The sequence below is a fragment of the Centroberyx affinis genome, unplaced genomic scaffold (assembly GCF_046629955.1).
Source record: "Centroberyx affinis isolate AG114_WGS23_722 - 3 ecotype Tasmania unplaced genomic scaffold, CSIRO-AGI_Caff_v1 ptg002837l_1, whole genome shotgun sequence".
Classification (NCBI taxonomy): domain Eukaryota; kingdom Metazoa; phylum Chordata; class Actinopteri; order Beryciformes; family Berycidae; genus Centroberyx; species Centroberyx affinis.
Window position 1 is genome coordinate 41,839 of NW_027280979.1, and position 22,242 is coordinate 64,080.

General features: G+C 40.3%; 1 protein-coding gene across 2 annotated transcripts in view; it reads right to left on the minus strand.

Moving 5' to 3' along the window:
- The window catches only part of xpo4 (exportin 4), a 78,262-nt gene that overhangs the window by 857 nt on the left and 55,163 nt on the right, over positions 1 to 22,242 (minus strand). Inside the window, exons 14-23 of one of the 2 annotated variants that reach the window (XM_071536166.1) lie at positions 16,279 to 16,438; positions 14,869 to 15,038; positions 12,890 to 13,064; positions 9,018 to 9,224; positions 7,216 to 7,302; positions 6,375 to 6,555; positions 5,103 to 5,224; positions 4,845 to 4,975; positions 3,726 to 3,843; positions 2,543 to 2,635 (exon numbers count right to left, since the gene is read on the minus strand). In XM_071536166.1, coding sequence (XP_071392267.1) covers positions 2,543 to 2,635; positions 3,726 to 3,843; positions 4,845 to 4,975; positions 5,103 to 5,224; positions 6,375 to 6,555; positions 7,216 to 7,302; positions 9,018 to 9,224; positions 12,890 to 13,064; positions 14,869 to 15,038; positions 16,279 to 16,438 — 1,444 coding nt within the window. The remainder of the gene's footprint in view (positions 1 to 2,542; positions 2,636 to 3,725; positions 3,844 to 4,844; positions 4,976 to 5,102; positions 5,225 to 6,374; positions 6,556 to 7,215; positions 7,303 to 9,017; positions 9,225 to 12,889; positions 13,065 to 14,868; positions 15,039 to 16,278; positions 16,439 to 22,242) is intronic. The other variant, XM_071536167.1, reaches the window with a different exon arrangement.

Below are 22,242 nucleotides of genomic sequence, written 5' to 3' on the forward strand. Positions count from 1 at the left end.
CTTTTGTAATCTGGCTGTTTACGGTTTTTTAAAATACTGAGACTAGGGCTGGGCGATATGGACCAAAAATCATATCTCATATTTTTAGGCTGAATGGCGATACACAATATATATCTCGGTAAGTGGGCTAAATGTTCAGTTGTAAGTAGGGCTGGGCGATACGGACAAAATCAAATATCACAATATTTTTGACCAAATACCTCGATATTGATATTGCGACAATATTGTAGGGATGACTATCGGTGCTTTCACAAAATATTTACACAATGAGATTTTTGATAAATAATCATCAGTAATGTGGATATAATGACTAAGTGGGTAAAGGCAAATAACAGAACAGCTAGAACAGACTGGTAAGTTCAGTTTACTGTAATGCAGCCTTTAAAACCAGGAAAAGACAACACTTATGCCATATCACATAATTACCATATCCAAAATCTAAGACGATATCTAGTCTCATATCACGATATCGATATAATATTGATATATTGCCCAGCCCTAACTGAGACACGTCACTAAAATAATTAAATCTTATAAAATAAAGATAAATTAAAATAATAAACTAGGAGAGGGAACCACAGCAGACTGAGCAGCAGTTTGTAGAAACTTGCCACAACCTGAGGAACAGTGAGTGACCAATACACTTTTATTTTATTTTATTTATTTATTAATTTATTTATTTCATATTTTTTTTTTTTTATTAACATAATCTTAATATCTCAATATCTTGAAACCCCGCATATTTGATATTTTTCTCTTTGAATGTTATTGTGTACTGCATATAAAATGTGTGTAACCCTTGTTACCAACAAACATTAATTCCTTCACAGTTTACTGATCCTCACTCTGTGATGGAGGCTCTGGGTTCAGGAGCTGAACACACAGCAACCCAGTTCCTCTGTCCAGGCACTGACTCTCTCACACACACACACACACACACACACACACACACACACACACACACACACACACACACACACACACACACACACACACACACACACACACACCTAGACTGAAATTCATCTTGATACTTTGGCAATATTGTCTGTGAACTTTCATGCCAATAAAGCACATTGAACTGAATTGAATTAAACAGAGTGGAAGCATGTAGAGATCAAGGCTGAGGAAGAGCGATGGCGAACAGCAGCCACTAGAGGGCTTCTGGTGCCATTTAAAGCCCTTCACTAGAGTTAGGATCTCATCAATTCCAATTCAACTGAGGAATTGGAAAAACCTACAGGAAACAGAATTGGAATTGAATTCAATGAAATTCCATGTTTTTTTCGTTTTTTCTTCTATATTTCTATATTATCAATACTGAATATCATAAAATGTTAAAGGTTCCTTTCAGCTGGTGTTTGATGCAGAACATGTAATGGTAATCCATAGGTTATGACTGAATGGGCCTCATGCAGCAACATTCTCCTAAATTTCTCTTATATTTTCTCTTAAAAAAATAAAAATACGAGAAGTCAACTCCAGATGCACCAAACGTTCTTAACCATCCAAATCTGCTCTTACCCAGGTGTGCTGAACGATGAATCCCACTTGATCAGAAATTGGAGGCGCGTGGCCGATTGTTTGTTATTAGCATAGGTAACGCCCCCTAAACACCATATAAGGGCGGGTGTTGTGTCGTGTGCAAATACTCTGGCACACGGCCAAGAATTGGAGAGGCGCTCTTGGCGATCTGAAACGGCTCAGCAGCCGTTCATCCGCCTCATCAAATAGATCTGTGATCTCTAAAAACTCGTTCTCTGTAAGGCCTGGATGGACAAAGCATCTCAGAGCAGCATGTAAGACATTCAGAAGCTGAACCACGCAATATCATCCAAGGCTTTTTATAGTCTTAATTGGGATCAATGGACCAACAGTATTTCTTTAGCCCACAAATTTAATAATCCAATCATTATAATTACTCTAAAACGTATAATAATCTAAATTTGATTATATGATATTCATGCGTTTTTTTATGTTCCTCAAATTTAAAACTTATGTTTCCTTGCGTTGGACAAACAATTTGTGGACTGTGAAGACGAGATGTTTTTTTCTTATCTTGGTAAGAGTGCTCTCAACCACTCGTAAAGTTTTCTCTTACCTAAGAGAAGAGCAAAAATAAGAAAACATTGGTGAATCCTAGAAATCAATGGGTACTAACAGAATAAGAACAAATCGTGGATACGAACAAAAATAAGAGAAAATTTGTTTGTATATCGCTTCCTGCATGAGGCCCAATGTGTTTGATTAGTTGAACTGACTCTTTTTGATTCATAATGTTTGATTTATAATGTTTAGTGAGTCGAGACAAACTCTCTTAGAAGTGGAATTTCATGGAAGGCAGCAGCCTGTGTTGTGTTGTGTTGTGTTGTGTTGTGTTGTGTTGTGTTGTGTTGTGTTGTGTTGTGTTGTGTTGTGTTGTGTTGTGTTGTGTTGTGTTGTGTTGTGTTGTGTTGTGTTGTGTTGTGTTGTGTTGTGTTGTGTTGTGTTGTGTTGTGTTGTGTTGTGTTGTGTTGTGTTGTGTTGAGCGGGGCCGACTCACTTGGTGCAGGCACACTAGTGTGTAGAGCGCTTCTCCGGCCGCCACCGTCATCTCCGTGTTGTGTTTCTGCAGGACCAGCATGTCGAACACCAGCTGCACAGACACGGGGTGAAGGATGGGGGTGTGAGGAATGAAAAATGTTACAGCAAAAAACCTCCACATGCATCACATCTACAGTTCAGCAAGTCAACAGTTTTTTTTGTATCACATATCTTTATTGATTTTGAACATGGTGCGTCACTTTTCCAAAATGAGTTGGCTGCATCGTTCAAGTCTCCCTCGAAACAACCTCCCTCCCTCCCACCCCCCCGCCCCCCCATGAACTGTGAGCCATTGGTATAGATAAAAACAATGATAGTTTACAAAATGATAATAATAACAATGAACATAAATTACTTATATACATATACACATACAGTACTGTGCAAAAGTCTTAGGCACATGTAAAAGAAAAAAAGTAAAGCGAAGATGTTTCCAAAAATAATTAAATGAAAAGTTTCTAAATATCAAAAAATGTACTATATAGAGCAGTCTACTGACACACTAATGCAGAAAAAAATGAATAAACATCAAAGACACAATATATTTAAAAGCTCTTGAGTGCCTAAGACCTTTGCACAGTACTGTATATCCACATGCATAAATGCATACATATATGCCTATGCATGCATAGGCATATCAATTTGAGAGAAAAAATAAATAGATAGGTAAATAATAAAAAAAGAAAAAGGGTGTACAGTCTCACTTGGTAAACGTCAAATTTACGAAGTTAGGATATCAGGTCTTGATTCCAAAAATGTAAGAAATGAATCCCATATTTTATGATACAGCTTCTATTCTGATTCTCTGAAAGAATTTCAACTGTGTTTTCCAAACAGGAAAGGACGTCAGTTTATTTCCCTTTTCATTTTAAGCATCTTCTTACTGTTACACCGTTTACACCATGTTGTGTTCTGTTGTCATTTAGAATCATTTATCCAATTAAGTTGCGTCCTTGCTTGGCTCCTTGATTTTTTTGTAGATTGTTTCAAGGGGAAATGTACGTATGTTTGTTTTATTTTAATCTCAGCTGCACAGACGGTGTTTTTTCTGTAAATCGTGATTCGTCTGCATTGTATTCATGCGTTTTCATCCCGACTCCCACGTGTTTTGTCACTGTGCAAGCCGAGCGGAGCAGGCTCACCTTGAGGAAGTGCCGCGTGGCGATGAAGAGGGGCGTGTCCTTCTCCTGGTTCTTGGCGCACTGCTCAGCCAGAGGAGACAAGGCCTCCAGACACAGCTGGCTGATCTCCGAGCTCATCCTGAACACGCGGGGTTAAGGACCAAACGGCTTTTCCATCATGAGACCCGGTATGAGAAATATATCGTACCAGGCAACTCGGTGCTGGCGGCTCCAAAAGGCAGGGAGAGAGATCTGAACTTCAGCACCCAGAAATCCTGTGCAGTGAGGTCAGTAAACGTCTACGGTCTCTTCCTCTCAGCAGAGAACAGACCATAGACACCACGAAGCCTATATTTTTTATTTGAAACATGTAAAATAAATCAATCAAGATCTTTTTGAGAGTGCAGATTTCACTTTTTTTTTTTTTTTTTTAATTCAGCCTATTTGAAGTCGATGCACCAGAGAAGCTTTACTTTATGTCTATTTTCTTACCCAGCGTATGGACTTTCTTCGTCATTTATTTTTTTTCCTGTAGACATGAATGAGTGAATTGTGACATCTGGTGGTCACACTACACATTTTTAAAAGTATTAACTCTTTCTAAGGAATTCATGTATTTAACATTTCAAGCTGAAAGAAAACTTTCAGCTGGCTCACATATTTCTCCAGGAACCAGACTTCTGTTATAATACAGTTATAAAATAATGAGTTTTTTGTCAAATGATGATTGAATGTGGTCACAGAGATTATTTACTTGAAAGAGACTACTAAACAAACACACTAAATACAAATATGTACAGTACTGTGCAAAAGTCTTAGGCACCCAAGATTCTTTATATACATTTCTTAGAAGTCTTAGATGTTTATTTGTTTTCTGCATTAGTGTGTCAATAGACTGCTGTTTATTGTAAATTGTTAATATTCAGAAACTTTTCATTTCATTAGTTTTGAAAGCATCTTCGCTTTATGGATATCTTTGACATATGCCTAAGACTTGTGCACAGTACTGTACATAATGGATATACTTGGGGGATATGTGGCCTGTTACAAGAGTACAAATTGGCTTAATCGCACTTGTGCACATGTATACACATACTGTGCGCACACACACACACACACACACACACGGTGGGAGGATACGAGGTCATTCCCAGCTCTAGGGAGAACATGAGGCTCTTGAAGAGATCTTCAGGCAGCTGGGGGATTTTCTCCGGAAAGATCTCACAGATGAAGGTGATGAGCTTGTAGTACTGGTTACACAGAGACGGGAACTGGAGGACACAGACACGGGATCGGCATGAGCTCACACAGGAGGGGAGAGATCAGCTGGCACTTCAGCGGAACACGGTGGAATAAACCTCTCGGTGTGAGTAAACATGCATGTTGGTGTGGTTTTACCTTGAGCAGGTCCTGAGACATGAGGGGAAGGACGATGTTGACGCCGTACAGAACCACATCTGCTGCCGACACCGGCCGACTGGAGGCCGGCGTTCCCTGCTCCTGGCCTCGAAACACCTCGTCTGCAACACACACACGCGCACACACACACACACACACACACACACACGACCGGTTTAGACGCAGCTGTGTCAGTTACTACAGACAGCAGACGCATGCTGACTCACTGCATCATCTTCAACTCAAACTCTCTTTACAGAAAATAAAAAAAACGGCTCCTACAGACATGTGACTGGGTTTCCGTTTTCCGGTAATTACCGTTTTTTTTTTACCGGGAAAATCTGTTGAAGTCCCGACATATTTAAATCTCTCCGGTCATAATGTCCGGTGAAAATAATTCCCTCTAAGAACAATTATTGGAACATTGTGCTCCTTGTTTTACTGAGACTGAGTTACAGCAACAGGTTGAGTTCTGCTCCCAGTCTGTCTCCAGACCTGCTCCAGACGAGCAGCTTTGAGTCTCTTTCAGTAAAGTAATAATAAATATTGCACTACGTGAGTTGATTTAAGTGACATGAGACACAACTGGGGAGGATTTACTAAATTGTTTTGAATGTAGTGTAATGTATTAACCAATCAAGCGCAATGTGTGTGTGTCAGGTGAAGGTCAGATGCCTTTGCAGTTTATTTTCCTGACTTTTTGCTGGGCTGTGCTTTTTACATATTTACTGTGTTGTTTTTCTTGGTTGTCGGTTGCGTATTTAGCAATTGGCAATGTGTGATGATGGTTAACGGGACATAAGTTGCACGTTGCACATTTGGCATTGCGTAATGGTGAGAGGGACACGTAGTTTTTGACATCTGGCATTGTGTAATGGTGACAGCACATGGCAATTTGGCAACAAAATACATGTCAGGAACGAAGTAAAGTGCAAATTGTCATAGTAGATGATCCTATTTTTCTAGTTTGCATGGTAATGTTGTGTGTGTGTTTGAGAGAGATAGCGTTATGCACGTGAGTCTATTGACGGGACTTATTTTATTTGGAATATAATGTATAAGCAAAAGTAGCCTACTTAAAATATTATAAATCTACATGCCTTGATGATGTCATTCTTTATATAGCCTGCCTATCAATTGTTTTTAAGCTCAATAAACACAGATAATATTTGACCGGAATTCCTCCCATTTGTCCCGGACATCGAATCTTCCAGGACACGTGGACCGGAACGGAAACCCTGATGTGAACTCTGAGACGGCGAGCGGACCCACCGGTGTCGCTGAAGTCGATGAACTCCTTGGACAGCAGGTTGGTGAGCAGCTCCATGATGAGCAGCAGGTCTTGGTACTGGTCCTCCTCCGCCGTGGCGTCGCTGCGCTTCCTGCCCAGGTTGTTTTTGGAGTAAACCTGCAGCAGCGTCAGGCACGCCTCGTACAGCTTCATGGACTTCGTCTGGAGAGAGGGAGGGAGGGAGAGGGGGAGAGAGAGAGGGTTAGAGAGGGTTACTTTCCCAGAGAATTGACCAGTTTCCCTGAATTTCCCTGTCTGAAATTCACCTCTTAAACTTCCATGCTATTCCAGAAAAGCGTCTTTTACTGATTGTGGAATTTATATTTTTGCAACCTTTTTGTCAAGGAGCGTGTCACTTAATACAACTGTCAAATTAGCAACAGAATAAAACGAACATTTTTTTTTGTTTTTTTTTCTATAATTTCTTTTATTAAAAAAAAAAACCAACACTTCATAATCTTAAAAATCGGCCTGTCAGTAAAGCTTAACCTGTTTTGCATCTGCATTTGTACTAAGATTCTTACAAAAAATGCAGATCAGTAACAGCTGATATGTGCGGCAAAATATCTGATATCGGTATCGGGCTCAAAAGAAACATATCAGTGCTTTCCTAAAGTACTGGTTGCTTTTGTTTGCAGTTTGTACGTTTGTGTGCTGCATCAGCAACTTTGACAAGCAGCAAACCACAGTCTGGACCTCATTTTCTACACTGAACATATGTTTCTTTGCAGGTGAAACGGTGAAAACAGCCAGTGAACTTTAGACTAGCCATCAGCCTCGGTGACCGATGGGTTTGCTGTGATCTGGACCGGCGGGTCTCACCTCTCCCAGGTAGCAGATCTGCTTGTGAGCCACTTCCACAAACACCTCGATGATCAGGTTGATGGTCTCAGGTGTGTTGCTGTAAACCTGGAAAACACAAACACGAGTCCATGTTCAGATTAAAATCTAAGAATCACCTTGACACTGTATTACAGGGTTCACACACTCACTTGGCCATCAGATTTAAGGCCTTTGCAGTGAATTTCAAGGTTTTTCTGGTTTGGGGAAAGTCGAGGCTTCAAAATTGGCATGTTTTGGAGTGAGACACGACACTGGTGTAAATCATCTAGAGGCCTTATTTTATATTCAAGATCTCATGAAGTCAATAAATCCTGGCGAAACCCTTTTAAAACTTTTTCAAACTGCTGCTGTATCAACACAAATCAATACAACTCTCCATCTGAGTTTGTGGCATATTGATAAATTCGGGTGCTATGTTTTAATAAAAATCAAGTTCTTTGGGTGAAGTGGAAAGTGAGTCCCATTTTCTTTTGTACTGTACAAATTATGACTTAAGAGAGTTACTGTTCCATGAGATCGGTCGACAAAACCCTGAAATATTGGTACTGGTGTTCAGATGAGCAAAAACTGGAATGGCTGTTTAATTTTGATGTGTTTAAGTTTGCTAACTTTATCTCAAAAGCCTGGAAAAGAAGGCAAGATAGATTGTTTAATTAATATTTATTTTGATTTTTCAGTAACACATAGTAAGCTTCTGTCAGTGATTTAGGAGTTTTGCCCTACTCAATGATGGTCTGAAGATCTGAAGGTGAAAGATGCTTTAGTTTCTTTATTTTCTTTCTCTGTTGTTTGACAATGTATACACTGTACTCTGGTCCTGGCTTGTTTGAATTTATGGTGTCTTGTAAGTCGATGTGGGCTGGGCATACAATTGTATGCACGACACAATAATAAAATTTCATTCATTCTTTAAAGCCATCCATTCATTGTCAAATACCTTTATGGCTTTTTTTTATTATACTCAAATTCACAAACTTTCAAGGACTTTCAAGACCTGTGGAACTCTGGTATGACCTCACCACAAAGTCACATGAATGCTGACCTGCAGTTTTCAGCTCTCCATCATTCATTTTACTACAGAGCGGATATTGACAATCCTAAAGTTAGTCCTTTTATTGTTTTGTACTTCTTTCTTTATTTGGCAAAATCAAGAATTTACATGATTTTAAAATTCAACCCTTGAGGAAATGAGGATTATCACATAATAATCACAGCTGTATCCTGTTTGCTTCCTCCCCTTTTGTCCCATAATAGAAAACAGAGATATTCAGACACACAGAAGGATTTTCTATCTACATCTTCCCCTTCCATTTTCTGTGATATAGTTCATAGTTCTCCCCTTTTCCATACACTCCTCTTTTCCCTTTAAGTAACAGCAACTTGTACTGAAATATTGCCGTTGTGGACAATGAGAAAAACAAAATTGCATAAACATAATTTTGTACATTATCTGAAACAGTGGGGTGCTGTATCAAAATCAGCCAGTTAAGTTTAGTCCTTTTCAAATGTGAAGAGAGATAATAGTATGTAAATTACCAGAGAGCGGTTTAAAAAAAATATTAGTCCTTTTAAATTGTTACGATCTAATTGTTACAGTCATTAATTTTAACGGCACATGAAGTGTTTACACTGCTAATTGAAATGTGCCAGTTGGACCCTTTGATCCTGAATGCCTTACAGTACCTGCAGCTCTTACATTTTCTGCATGGGAGGACTACACAGGAATAATATACAGGCTGTGTTTCTTTTTGTTTGCTTTCCCCTCCCCGCTCCGCCCTCACCTCCATGAGGCCGATGCAGCTGGACAGGAAGTCCATGAGGAAGGAGAAGAGCGACGCCACGTTGTCGATCTGCGTCGCCTCGGCGATGCCGCACAGCGCCTCCAGCGTGGCGACGATCTCCTGTTTGACGGGTTCCTCCTGGCTGATCTGGGCGAAGTTCTCCTGGTTGATGAGGTTGAGGAAACGCTGTTGGAGAGGGTGGAGAACCTGGAGGGACGGAGGGAGGGAGGGAGGGAGGGAGGGAGAGGAACGGGGTTAGAGTCTGGTAGAAGCTGGTGTCTCAGGTTGCTTTGGGACCCCGATGTTTCTGGAGATCCTCACAAAACGAGAACATATTGTGAAAATCCTGGACCCGAGGAGAAACTAAATGTCTAAGCTGAAAAATTTTGGAATGAAGCTCAGACTCAGTTCCCGTTGTTTTCAAAAACACAGAGACAAACCGCTGCCTTGACTAATGTAATACATCATGTTGAACACCACCTGTGTTGCAGTTTTTCCTATATATACTGCTCAGGCAATGGATAATTGGAAAATCAGATGTAGGCAGGTCCCACTGCAGTGTGGGTGGTATTGTGTTGAAAACTGTTAGAGCTTTCTCTGGCCACTATTATTTAAAGTTCCATCTGTTTTTAATTGTATCTGTTTTTTGTTTTTTCTGGGGTTTTTTTTTTATTTAGTTGAACCTGTTTATCTCTTGTATTACCTTTTATTCTGATTTTTTATAATTTTTTTCGGTACACACTTTTATGTAAAGTTCAATCTGTTTTTAATTGTATCTCTGTTTGTTTTTTTGGGTTTTTTTTTAGTTGTACCTGTTTATCTCTTGTATTACCTTTTATTCCTATTTTTTATATATATTTTTTTTCGGCACACACTTTTATATAAAGTTCGATCTGTTTTTAATTGTATCTCTGTTTGTTTGTGTGTTTTAGTTGTACCTGTTTACCTCATATATTACCTTTTATTCCTATTTTCTATTATAATTTTTATTTTTTTATTTTTTTATCATTCATTGTGGTAGTTTCACATCACTGCTTTTGGGTTTTATTGTATGTAAAGCACTTTGTAAACATTGTTTTTAGAAAAGTGCTATACAAATAAAGTTATTATTATTATTACTGAGTGTGTATTGGAGAGCAGCACTCCAAGCAAAGTAGAGGAACGTAAAAAAAAAAGTAAGTGATGAAATTTTGAACACAATTAAACATCATGATGGCAAAAACAAGAAAAATAAGGCCCAGGTTGAAAATAACCGGAATTATCCTTTAATGGTGATAGTAAAAAAAAAAAAAAATTATGTTATTGTTTAACAGGGTTATTCTAACTCAGTTATGATGTTTACGTGCCGCCCCAAACCTGTGTTACTTGAGTAACTGAGATAAAAACAGATTTCTTGGGCGTCTTGGTGGCTGAGTGGTTTAAAGGAATAGTTCACCCAAAAATGAAAATTGTGTCATCATCTCCTCCCCCTCATGCCAGTTGAAACACAGGTGAAGTTTGTCCATATAACACACAGGGAGGCTGCAGCACAACTCCATAGCAGCCTTCTCCAAAACAACTGAAGTCAGTGGGGACCAGTTCTTCAGAGTTCCAAAAAGACCTACAGTATATTTACACCATCATTTAGTGCAAATATTAACTACAGCTGATCGATTTGCAACAAATAATGGTGTATAGGTCTTTCTATTCACAGTGTGATTGTTTGTCTGTTTTTGTTTTGGAACTCTAAAGAACAGGTCCCCATTGACTTCAGTTGTTTTGGAGAAGGCTGCTACCAAGTTGTGCTGCAGCCTCCCTGTGTGTTATATGGACTAACAAATTTCACCTGTGTTTCATTTGGCATGAGGGGGAGGAGATGATGACAGAATTTTCATTTTTGGGTGAGCTATTCCTTTTTAAGGCTCGAACCACGTAAACACAACATGCTGGGTTTGAATCCGGCCTGGGACCTATGTTGTCATGTCAACCCCCTCTCTCTCTCTCCCAATCTTTCCTGTCCCTATCTACTTAAAAAAACAAGCAAAAACTATGTAATAAAAGGCAAAAAAGTGCCAAAAAAACTAAAAACAAACAGATTTCTGGTGCATGTAACCGCAGCCAGTGAGGATGCAGGAGGAGGAAAGTGCAGAAGGAACAAAGGAGTATCTGATCATCTCTCCTGCTCCTTTTCTAACAGTGTGAGCGGGACAGACAGCAGCTGCAGGAGGAGACAGCTGCCGTCTCACTCATTCACCCCCATAATTACTCTGGAGTCATTGTGGCTTTGCACCCCCATTTACTACTGTCAGCCTATTAAGACAAAAAGGCCTTCAGGATCAGGGCAAGGATCATGTTATAAACATGGGAGGAACACCCTGGGGGGAATATAATGGGACTGGAGCCCATCACTCCACCTCCCAGGCTTCCTTGGGCCACTATTGCCCTCTCTCTGTGTGTGTGTGTGTGTGTGTGTGTGTGTGTGTGTGTGTGTGTGTGTGTGTGTAATAGAGTTAGATGGATATATCAGTTTGCAATACTTCAGGCTGATATTGGCTATTTATTAAATATCATATATCAACGAGTCAGTGTTGTCCACCATGAATATGACCTGTGTCCCTGACCACAGCTAAAAAAAAAAACTGTGTGTGTGTGTGTGTGTGTGTGTGTGCTTTTGCGTATCCATGCACATGTACAGTATGTCACTCTCCTACACAGAGCTCTATGTCACACAGATGGAAAGAGATCTGCCCCAAGTGCCTAATAACGGTAACCATAAACTTACCTCCGCCTCCAAACCCTTTAGAAAGAAAAAGTGGCATATTTTCATATTTCATATAAAACATATTAACCAATAAAAGTATGACGCCGGTATGAACATATATATGAAGTATGCAGTGACATATTATCCCGGACAAATTTTTCCGTGGAAGGATCCATATTTTCATGCATGCGTTCACTGTCTCCTGTTGCGTTTCCATGGATATGACACATTTCCAAGACCAACATGTTGCTGAATGAACAATGAATGAACAGTTCATAGAAGCAAAATTTTCAGTTTTTTATTATTTTTTAGCTGATTCAACTCACATTCGTTACGTATTTCCAAAGTCAGGTCGAAAAGATGGAAGAATCAATTTGTTTGGGGGAAAAACAACAAAATTGAGTTTATAAATTGAGAATGTCAGGCAAACAAACACCGGCATTTGCCAAACCTGAGAAAAAAAAAAAAGCATAGATACCATAATATCAATCCAAGGTAGATTTTTGTGAGTAAAAACTAAAAGGTCCTGCTCAAAATTGCTGTTCCCCTCCATCCTCGGTTTTCACACTGACGTGCCTTTATGTCTTCACTCCCTGTAGAGGCAGAGGTGTTTGCATACAACGTCCGACCCAATGTGTGTGTGTGTGTGTGCCAAGGTTATTATAGTTTTGCATTTTTCATTAGTTTTTATTTTCATTTCGTTTTGACTTTTTGTTTTCAATTTCAGTTTAGTTTTCATTAGTTTTTAAAGCGGGTTTGCTAGTTTAGTTGAGTTTTTATTTTTTGAAAATGCTTAGTTTTAGTTTAGTTTTTATTAGTTTCAGTGTTAGTTTTAGTCTTTTTTTGTAATATGGGGTATTTGTCAGGGGCGAGAATCAAAAAGGTAAAAAAAATTGAAAAAAAAAATAAAAAATTGGAAGATAGATTTCATATCCACCCAAAATACTAGGCTTATGTATGAAATAAATTGACAAAGATGAAAACTAAAGGCATTTTCTACAGTTTCAGTTAGTTATCGTTTTTTTGTAAAGCCTCGTTTTTATTTTTATTTCAGTTAACGAAAATGTTTTTTCACACCTAGTTTTCGTGAACGATAATAACCTCGGTGTGTGCCAGTGTGTGTCCTCCTCACCTCGGCCCAGTACTGCTGCTTGGTGTCGGAGTCCATGTGAGCGAAGCCGCCCAGCACCAGAGCCTTCATCAGGGTCCGCTGGACGGAGCTGGACAGCAGGTGGAGCGGCGGGCTGCGGCTCGCAAACTGCTTGGCCAGGTTCCACCAGTTCTCACACTGAACCACGATGTTCGCTCTGCACAGAGGGGAGAGAGGAGAGGTCAGTGTCTGCGTGTGTAGTGTGTGTAACATCCTTATATATGAATCATTTACACTATCAGTCAAAAGGGTTAGGGTTAGGGTTAGGGTTTGGATGTTTGGATGTTTCTCATTCTCTTAAAGCCACTTTTTTCAAATCAAGGACCCTTAATTTAGTCCACATTAGAGCCATGGACCCCCATTTGATGAGATTTTGTCTCTTGGACCCAAATCTGCGAATATATTTATTGTCAGATATGATTTTGTCCAGAATTCCATGACTATCTGCATTGTAGGTAGAGAGATAACAATGAAACTATGATCAAAACAGTCATTCTTCTACATTCTCTAATGAAATAATGGTGAAATTGGTGAATTGAACAATTCACCAATTTGCTGGGGACGCCCTGGAACCCCCTCAAGGACCCCTGGTGGTCCCCGGACCCCACATTGAGAACAACTGTCTTAGACAAATATAAATAGTGAAGTTGATCCTATGTATGAAATTCTTTCCAAAGCCTTTGCCTTTCCATCAAGGCAAAGGGCGGCTACTTTAAAGAATCTAAAATATAAGATAGTTTGGATTTGTTTAACACTTTTTTGGTCGCTGCATAATTCCATTTGTGTTATTTCATAGTTTTGATCTTTGGTCTTTACTTAGTTAGTTAGTTTATTTTCATTTTCTGTGTCATGCCAAACATCTGGCCCATCCCACATGGGATTACAGGACACCACCATTTTACAAAACAAACAAGTTCCGGTGATACACATAAGAGCAAAAAAAAAAAAAAATTACCACATTATAAAGTACTACTATATTCTTTCAAATAACATATTTGAAATGATAGGTTTCAAATGAACAATACACTGAAAAGAACTGCTACAAACTTACAGTTTATCTTGATAAAGAGCTTTTTTTCTCATCTCCCAGGCTTTCTCCAGGTAACTAGCTAAGCTCTAAATGTTTCATAAGTGAACAGCCAACTCAATCTTTGTGCATCATCCATATTTACAAAATCAATATCTGTTTATATCTTACTAAACAAAGCATTGCGCAGTTCCCAGTAAAAAGGGCAGTAGAAAACAAAGTGAAACTCATTTTCTATATCAGTCTATAACAGTCTGGAAGAAGAAAAGTGGATTTGTTCAATGTGCTGACATACCGTCCAGTTTCAACTGTAAGTGGTAAAATACCAGATCTCAGCTGGGCACATAAGGCTCTTTGCTTTTTAGATAAATTATATACAACATAATTCTCAGTACCATATTCATATTTTATCATCCTAAATATACAGAATTTTGGTTTAGTCCATATATCATCAGCCCATTGCTCCTTATACTGAGTAAACACAGATTCTCTGAACATACAAATGTACTTTGTAATTTACTATTATTCTAAAATGTGAATAATAGTAAAAATAAAGAAAAATACTTGTGTCCAAACTTTTGCCTGGTACTGTAGATGGATCATATGTATTGTGAATGGCTTTTACGTGTCAGTAACTGACATAATGATGTTAGTCAGTATTTAAGCCTGATGTGTTTGAGTTTCCATCGCTGTATCTTATTGAAAAAAGGTGTGTGGAACGAAACATCAACCGATACTATACGTATAATTCTTCAAGGCAGGTTGTATTGGGAGTTTAAAATGTGAGTCTGTGAGATGTACAGTTGGCATGTTGTCCTCAGCTGGCTGGTAATGGAGCGACTGTTCCCCCCCATCACCACAAGAGGGGGGCGTTTCATACATGGGACGTTGCATTTTCATCAGATTCTGGCCAACCTAACACCCGAGTCCTCACCTCTCCCTCTTCTCCACCAGCGTCACCAGCAGCTCCACCGTGTCGTTGGCCAGGTCCGCCTCTGAACTCCACACCGACAGGTTGTTGATCACCTTCTCCAGAAGGTATCCCACAATCCACTGGGCCCCCTCTGTGTCGGCACCAAACGCTGTGCTGAGGGGGATGCTGATCTGAGGAGCGGGAAGAAAGATGAACAGATGAGACAGAGGGATCTATGGGAAGCAGCTAGGCTATTTCTATTGTTGGAAAGAGATACTAACTAGAGGTATGGAGGCATGCAATATAACACTGTGCTTGCTAATAGAGAACCTGATAACTTGTGGGGTTAAGTGCCTTGCTCAATGGCACTTCAGCTGCAGTTCTCCTGAACAGCTCAAATATCCTAATGTAACCACAGAGAACTTTAGCTACTGGTAGAAAGTTTTATTTTGGAGAGGAAAAAGCAGAAACTGGACTGAAACTTCAGCTTTAACATTCTTTGTTTACAAGCAGAAAGCAGAAATTACATAGATGACTTCTCCTGTCTTCTCTCGTCTCTCACAGTGTTCCCAAATGCGCAAATGAATATAAAACGGTGAACAGCACTTAATTTAAAATGTAAATGTTTATGGCATGATATTCGCGTTCTGATGCATCTTTGCAAAATGTGATCATTGGCGTCTCGTTCACATTGCCTTTACTGACCAAATTAGAAGTCTTTGGAGTTAAAATCTTTAACTAATTCCCAAATTAAATTTATGGAAATCGCTTTGTGTGTGGCCAGGAAATGCATAACAGTGACATGGAAATCTGATTCCCCTCTCCTCATTGATAGATGGTCTTTGGAAATGAACAGTTGTATTCCTCTTGAAAAGATCTGAAAATCTGGCGGCCTTACCTAGAGTATATAGGCACATCATTGATGCCACCATAGGGATGTGATCATTTCTGGTTAGCCAGAAGGCCTCTTTAAAGGATATAACACTGTGTTTTTGTTTTTTTGTCTACTTGGGTTTATGCAGGAAGGGTGGGGAATTGGGATTTCTTTGCTGTTCTGTATGTTTGTAAAATAAATCTGAAAATAAAATATTCCAAAAAAAAAGAAGTATTCAGAGTTGTTTTTTTATGCCAGAATTAACATTTAAAGAAATGGAAAATGGAAAAAAACAAGCAAAAAAACTCAAAATGCAATGCTGGAATTGTCCTTAAATGGTTGGGAGAGCAAAGAGCATTACGTATGAACCAGATCTTCACAGTCGGGTCCAGGGATCAGAACCGACGTTCTTTCAGATACAAGTCAGCTTCTCTACCTTTCAGGCCTCCGCCGCTCGTCGTAATAAGCTTTTCTCCATATGAAGCCCTCCCTCCCTCCCACCCTGGAGCCTTGGTAGGGCTCAGGCAACACGGCAGCAGCGGAGGGGAGCGTCCCACCTGTTCGTAGAGCTTCTCGTCCACCAGCAGGTACGTCTTGGCCCAGCGTCTCAGGAACCAGACGATGTCCTTCCCCATCTGAGGGCTCAGCAGCTCGGTCAGGCTCGCCCTGGTCGCCCGGGACTCCACCTCCGACGTCCGCAACACCGCCGACAGCAACCTGCAGGAGACGGAAGAAGACGACTGTGAGGGTGGAGGCAACAAAGCGAGGGATTAAGGGAGGAGAAACGGAGAAAGGAAGAGGATGAGAGGATGGAGGAGGATGAGAGAGGGCAGCGATTTTAAGCTGTAATTGCGTTAAGTCTAGCTATAATTTCCGTTAAATTTTATGGACTGGCTGGTGGAAGCATCTTGCTTTGGTCTGTACATTGCACACTGGCTTGAATGGGTTGTGATTGACAGGAGGCGGGTCTTAACATAACCGCAGCAGAGAATAGCTATTGGTTGAAGTTTTTATTTTGGAGAGGAAAACATGGAAACCGGACTGGTAGTGAACTGAAAGCAGTGTCTTGTGGCACGGTGCAGTATGGCAAAACTGATTTAAAAATATCTGATAAAAACAGTCGGCATTAACATTAGAGGGATGGAAAATGTCAATGTTTGCGCTTTAAACTTGAGCCTGACGTTTCCAAAAGTGAGCCAACAACAAAATGAGCAAAACCTTGGTGGATTGTCATTACCTTGCTGTCCTTTGTGAGGCCCACACACTCTCTCACATAACACACACACACACACAGTATATGAAAGGCCAGAGAGACAGAGGGCTTAAAGCAGCTTATGGGTCCTGTGTGTGTCGGAGGACGGACCGACCGACCCCCCCAAGCCCCCAAGCCCCCACCCCCCCACCCCCCCCCACGGCCCGGCACAGCGCACGGTTTCACATTGTTTGCAGAAAACAAAACCCCATTGACATTTGCCTGGGCCGGGGTCGACGCTCGCTATTAGGAAACCCGATGCCATCGGCCACTCGTCGCAACAATCCTCTGTCATTGCTGTCACCCCCTTTCACCCCCTCCAGCCAATGCCCCCCCCCCACCTCCCATTCCATAATGAACAATCTAGAACGCGCCGAGGCTCAACGACCTTCAACAGACACAATGCTGTGACTGCAGAGACTTTCTATTGTCGTCTGTGATTATCTGCACGCACACACACACACACACACACACACACACACACACACACACAAACACCTTGGCCCTCCGCAGACAGACATCGAGTGCCTTTCTGACAGCCAACAGCCCTGAACCAAACAATGTTTCCAACGCTACGGTCACATATTGTACGGCTGCACAGTTACTTTCTTTAAAGGAGAAATCTAGATAAAACAGTATCAGTGGAGTTTGATATGAGAAAACATTTCAGGATGTAAAACCTCAGCGGTAAACGTCAGGTTTTTGGTGTCAGTCCCTCGGAATCAAAGAGCGAGGGCTTCTTTCTAGAGCCGCCATTTTGCACCGAGAGACGTTCAACAATCATACAGGGAGAAATCCATCGTAGAAGAGGAGAGAGACCAGTTTCTCCACCCACAGGAGCAGGAGAGAGACCAGAATGCACTGCAGCAGAGAGACAGGTTGCATTTTGAGTAAGGGGGCGCGGTCACAATCACAGACACACACTCCAGAAGCGGCTTTGCCTCGAGCGTCTGCCGGGCGCTGCGAGCTCAAACAGCGTCCCGGTGGAAACGGGGGCCGACTCCTCCAGCTCCTCCTGTTCGGGACTCCGCGGCTCATCCGGCACCTGGCCTCGTCCTAATTAAATTACTGATGAAGCTGGGGAGTGGCAGCGTGGCGGCCGGGCTGCCAGGAAGCCCAACAGGCCCTGTGTGTGTGTGTGTGTGTGTGTGCATGAGAGAATAAAGTGTATCTGTAAAACTGTGCGTATACGTTTTTTTTTTTTGTTATTAGAGTCTTCAAATATACAACAAATTGGCAATGACAGTTCTTTCTATATCACCAGAGTAAGCTGAGTACAGTACATATGTGTCAAAGATAACAAACAAAAGGAAATAGAGAAAGCAAAAACAAAACAAAGAGAAAAGAAATGGTAAATTAAAGGGGGAAAAAAATCAAAAACAAAAACAAAAACTAACAATGTATACCTTCCAGGGGTTAAATTACTTTATACTGCGCAATTACAAAGTGTAATTTTTGGGCATTCATGCTTTTCATACATTTTAGAGATTTGGAGAATGTTTCTAATTCGTTTTTAAAGGCTGTTAAACAGGGTTGTGTTTTACAATATTTACATTTGTGTATAAAATAATGAAATTATTCATTAAAAATTCTATATTTTTATAATCTATAAACATTCCAAATTTGACATTTTCTAGTAGAAATAGAACCTCAATGCTAGATTTAATCCATAAATTCAAATTAGACCAAAAATTATGAGTAATATTACAGTGAAAAAATAAATGATCTGTTGTCTCTACCTCTGTATTACAAAATTGACAAGAATTACAGTCTATATTAAATTTTAATCTCAGAAATTCACTAGAGGGGTAAATTTCATGAATTATCTTGAAGTGTACCTCTTTAGCCTTGGGGGGGATAGGGAATGAAATATATTTTTGCCTAATTTTGCGGGCAGCCAAACTTGAGTAAATGTCTAAGATATAATTCCTTCTTAGAGGGTCAGGATAACATACTATTAACAGCACGTTTCTGATAAAGTAATTATTACAAGCTCTGTCATCCAAGTTTAAGTTATTAATCTTTAAGGGCTGAAGTATGGGGCAGACTGTGCGTATAAGTGTGTGAGTGTTTCAACATAAATGTGCATATGAGTGTTGGTAAATGTGTTGGTAAATGTGTGTGAATGAGTGTCTATGTGCTACTGTGTGTGTACCAGTGTGTGTGTGTGTGTTTGTGTGTGTGTGTTTCTGGCATGGCTGGGCTTGTGCCAGGACATTCCCCCCCCCTATTGGGACTGGTGCTACCACACCCTTAGGGGTTCTGGGAAGCATTAGGGACAGAGGGTGTGTGTGAGAGTGTGTGGGCGCGTGCATGCATGTATGAATGTGTGTGTGTGTGTTGGTGTTGATTGCACGTGACAGTGGATAAATTGTGTACGCATCCGTGTGTGAGTGAGTTTGAAAGCATGTGTGCATGAGAGTGTGTGTGTGTACAGTATGACAGTGTGCAAGTCTATGAGTGTGATATCGTTGAATATGAAAATTATAAGGATTTTTTTTTATATCAGTGCCTATCACTTAGGCTTAGGTATGCAAAATGTTAAATAATCAAATTGATGTTCATTGAATAGAACTGCATGGTAATGTTGAGTGTGATGTTATTTATTTTTATTTTATTTTATTTGTTTATTTTGTCAGGGCCCGTGTACAAAAAAAGATGAATCACTAAGCTACAATCTAATTTCCATCTGCATCTGTCCCACAAAACTCTGAAATTTTCAAATAATATTCCTTAAAATGTTTTGTACCTCATACTGTCAAAATTTGCTTGTCATATCATCAATATAGACAACAGAACTGTGTGTCACAATATCACAATATAGTCACAATATGATTCTACTGAAAGAGAAAAGATAATATTGAATTATCGCCCCGGCTCTCGTGTCGTCCCGGGTCAAAGGTGTCTCGACCGCATTAGGCCACACTTTATGGGCTGCTCTTCCAGATGGTGTCGGGAGTGTGAACACTGAGCACCTGACCCACCTTTAGCTTTACGGGCCGACGGTGAAAAGGAGAGTCTATTCCTGGCGGGTCACTCTCTCCGGTTTATTGGGGTCTGGACGGTAAGTGAGAAGCACTGTCACAATGCCCAAGGACCGCTGGAAACAAAGAAGTGCCATCCCTTCCATGACGACCATGCCTGTGAGGGCAGGTTGACGCGTCCTTGACTCCACGATGACACCAGACTCATTTGTATACAATACCAGCGACGTACTATATCATTTATAATATTTTTTTTTTTTTTGTAATACATAATTTTCTACTTTTTTCTTTTATTTTTGATATATTACTTTGCACTCTATCTTATGGAAATGTATGCATTCTGGATCTATATCCTCTGTAGTATCAGAGATGAAATTGCCAGACTATGTATTTTGTACTCTAAAATGAATTGTATCTCATTATCTTATGGAAATGGAAATGTTTTATTAGGGGTTCAAGCCCGTAGGGCTGAAACCCTATTGTTTTTGTGCTGGTTTATTATTATTTTTAATGTTCATCCACGTTGGCGCAAATTGCCGTGAGCTGGTACATCGCAGAGACATGAAATTTGGCCCAATGACAGATATTGGTAACCATTACTAGGTCAAGAAATATTTCCCCAATAGGCCTGAAGGGGGCGCTATAATTAAAGGTTTTACTTTAAAGGCCATAACTCCTACACCGTCTGTCCAATTTTGACGAAACTTGGTACACATATGCAAGTGTCCTAACTCTACAATTTTGCAGTTTGGACCCTCAGGGTCCGCCTGGAAAATTTTTGAGATATTTTGAAAGTTTTGAAAAACACATTTTTAACATCTCTTCCTACACCGTTTGACCAATCACCAAAATTGGTATGTAGCATCTACAGACTAATCTCATTAAAGGTTGTTGATATCTACTGTCGTTTTGAAGATATTCATTTTTAAAGTTGTGAGAGGGCGTGGCCTGTCAGCTAAATTGTTATAACTTCATGACCGATTGCCCAATCATCACAAAACTTGGTGAACATGTTCGGATATCATCAATGACCATGTGTGCAAAGCTGCCAAAAAACTGTATCTCCTAATCCCGATGACAAAATTGCGTGAAATTTGGTACACATGTTCAGGGAGGGTGTACTAGTCAAAATCAGAAGTTTTGTCATCATTGGTGAAAGTGGGTGGGGCCTATGGTATAAAAACCATGTAATAGCCAGTAAATGGAATGGCATTTCAAACATGCGTACCGAATTTTGTCCGATTCGACCAAAAGGGGGCGCCGCAAACGGCAAAAATGGGCGTGGCCTAACACTAAAACAGCTGTAACTCCGCACCCGTTTGTTCAATGATCGTGAAACTTGGCAGATATATCAAGGGATATATTTGGACCATGTCCTCGGAACCACTGACACTTTATTCGCGACGTCAGTACTGTTCAGAAAAGGCTTGAACCCCTTTCATGGCCGCTTGCGGCTATATTTTATATCTAATGTTGTACGGTAGAATTATATTTGCTATTGCCTATTGTTGATTTTTTGAAGTGCATTTGCATCAGGGAATGTGAACCTGTTGGATTCTCCGCTAATAATAATAATAGCACCTGATTATTTACAGACACACCTGATGGCAATCAAGCACAGAGCGAATCTGATGAAGCAACATGCAAAACGCGTAGTTCTCTCCTTTTTGTTTTTAATGTAATCTGTTAATAAAATAGTGTCAATCTTAGTATCCTGGTGTGCACTGGAATATAGAAGTTTTGGTTTACTGTGGTGTTGACTTGAGAAATATCTATTTTTTGATAGCCGAACGCCACGGGTTGAGAAAATGTTTCATGACTTGGTTGGAAATTCATACATAGGCATGAACTTCACTACCATATTTCCTCTAATATTGGCCCGGGCCTTTATTTACCTCAACTGCAAAGGGGACCAGGCCTTTATTGGAAGCAGGCTTATATTAGAGACAGGCCTTTATTTCTAATTCCCTCTGTTTGATAAGTATATTTGCTCATATTTTAGTATGAAGCCTCCTTGTTTTCTGATCTGCTTCTGTTTGGGTTTGTTAGGTAGCCGTTTTTTTGTTACTGCAATGCATTACGATAATTACGGTAATCGACGGCGGCATGCTCCAGAGACTTCCGCCAGGAGTTTACCGGTGTCCACCGTTGTTTTTAGCTGCGACCAGCAGCTCTATAGCTCGCTCTGTCGGTCGGTCGGTCGGTCGGTTGACAAAAATTTCCCCACCCTTTGGCGGCCTATAGACGCACAGTACGTGGTCTCAGCTATGGCGAATTCACGCTTG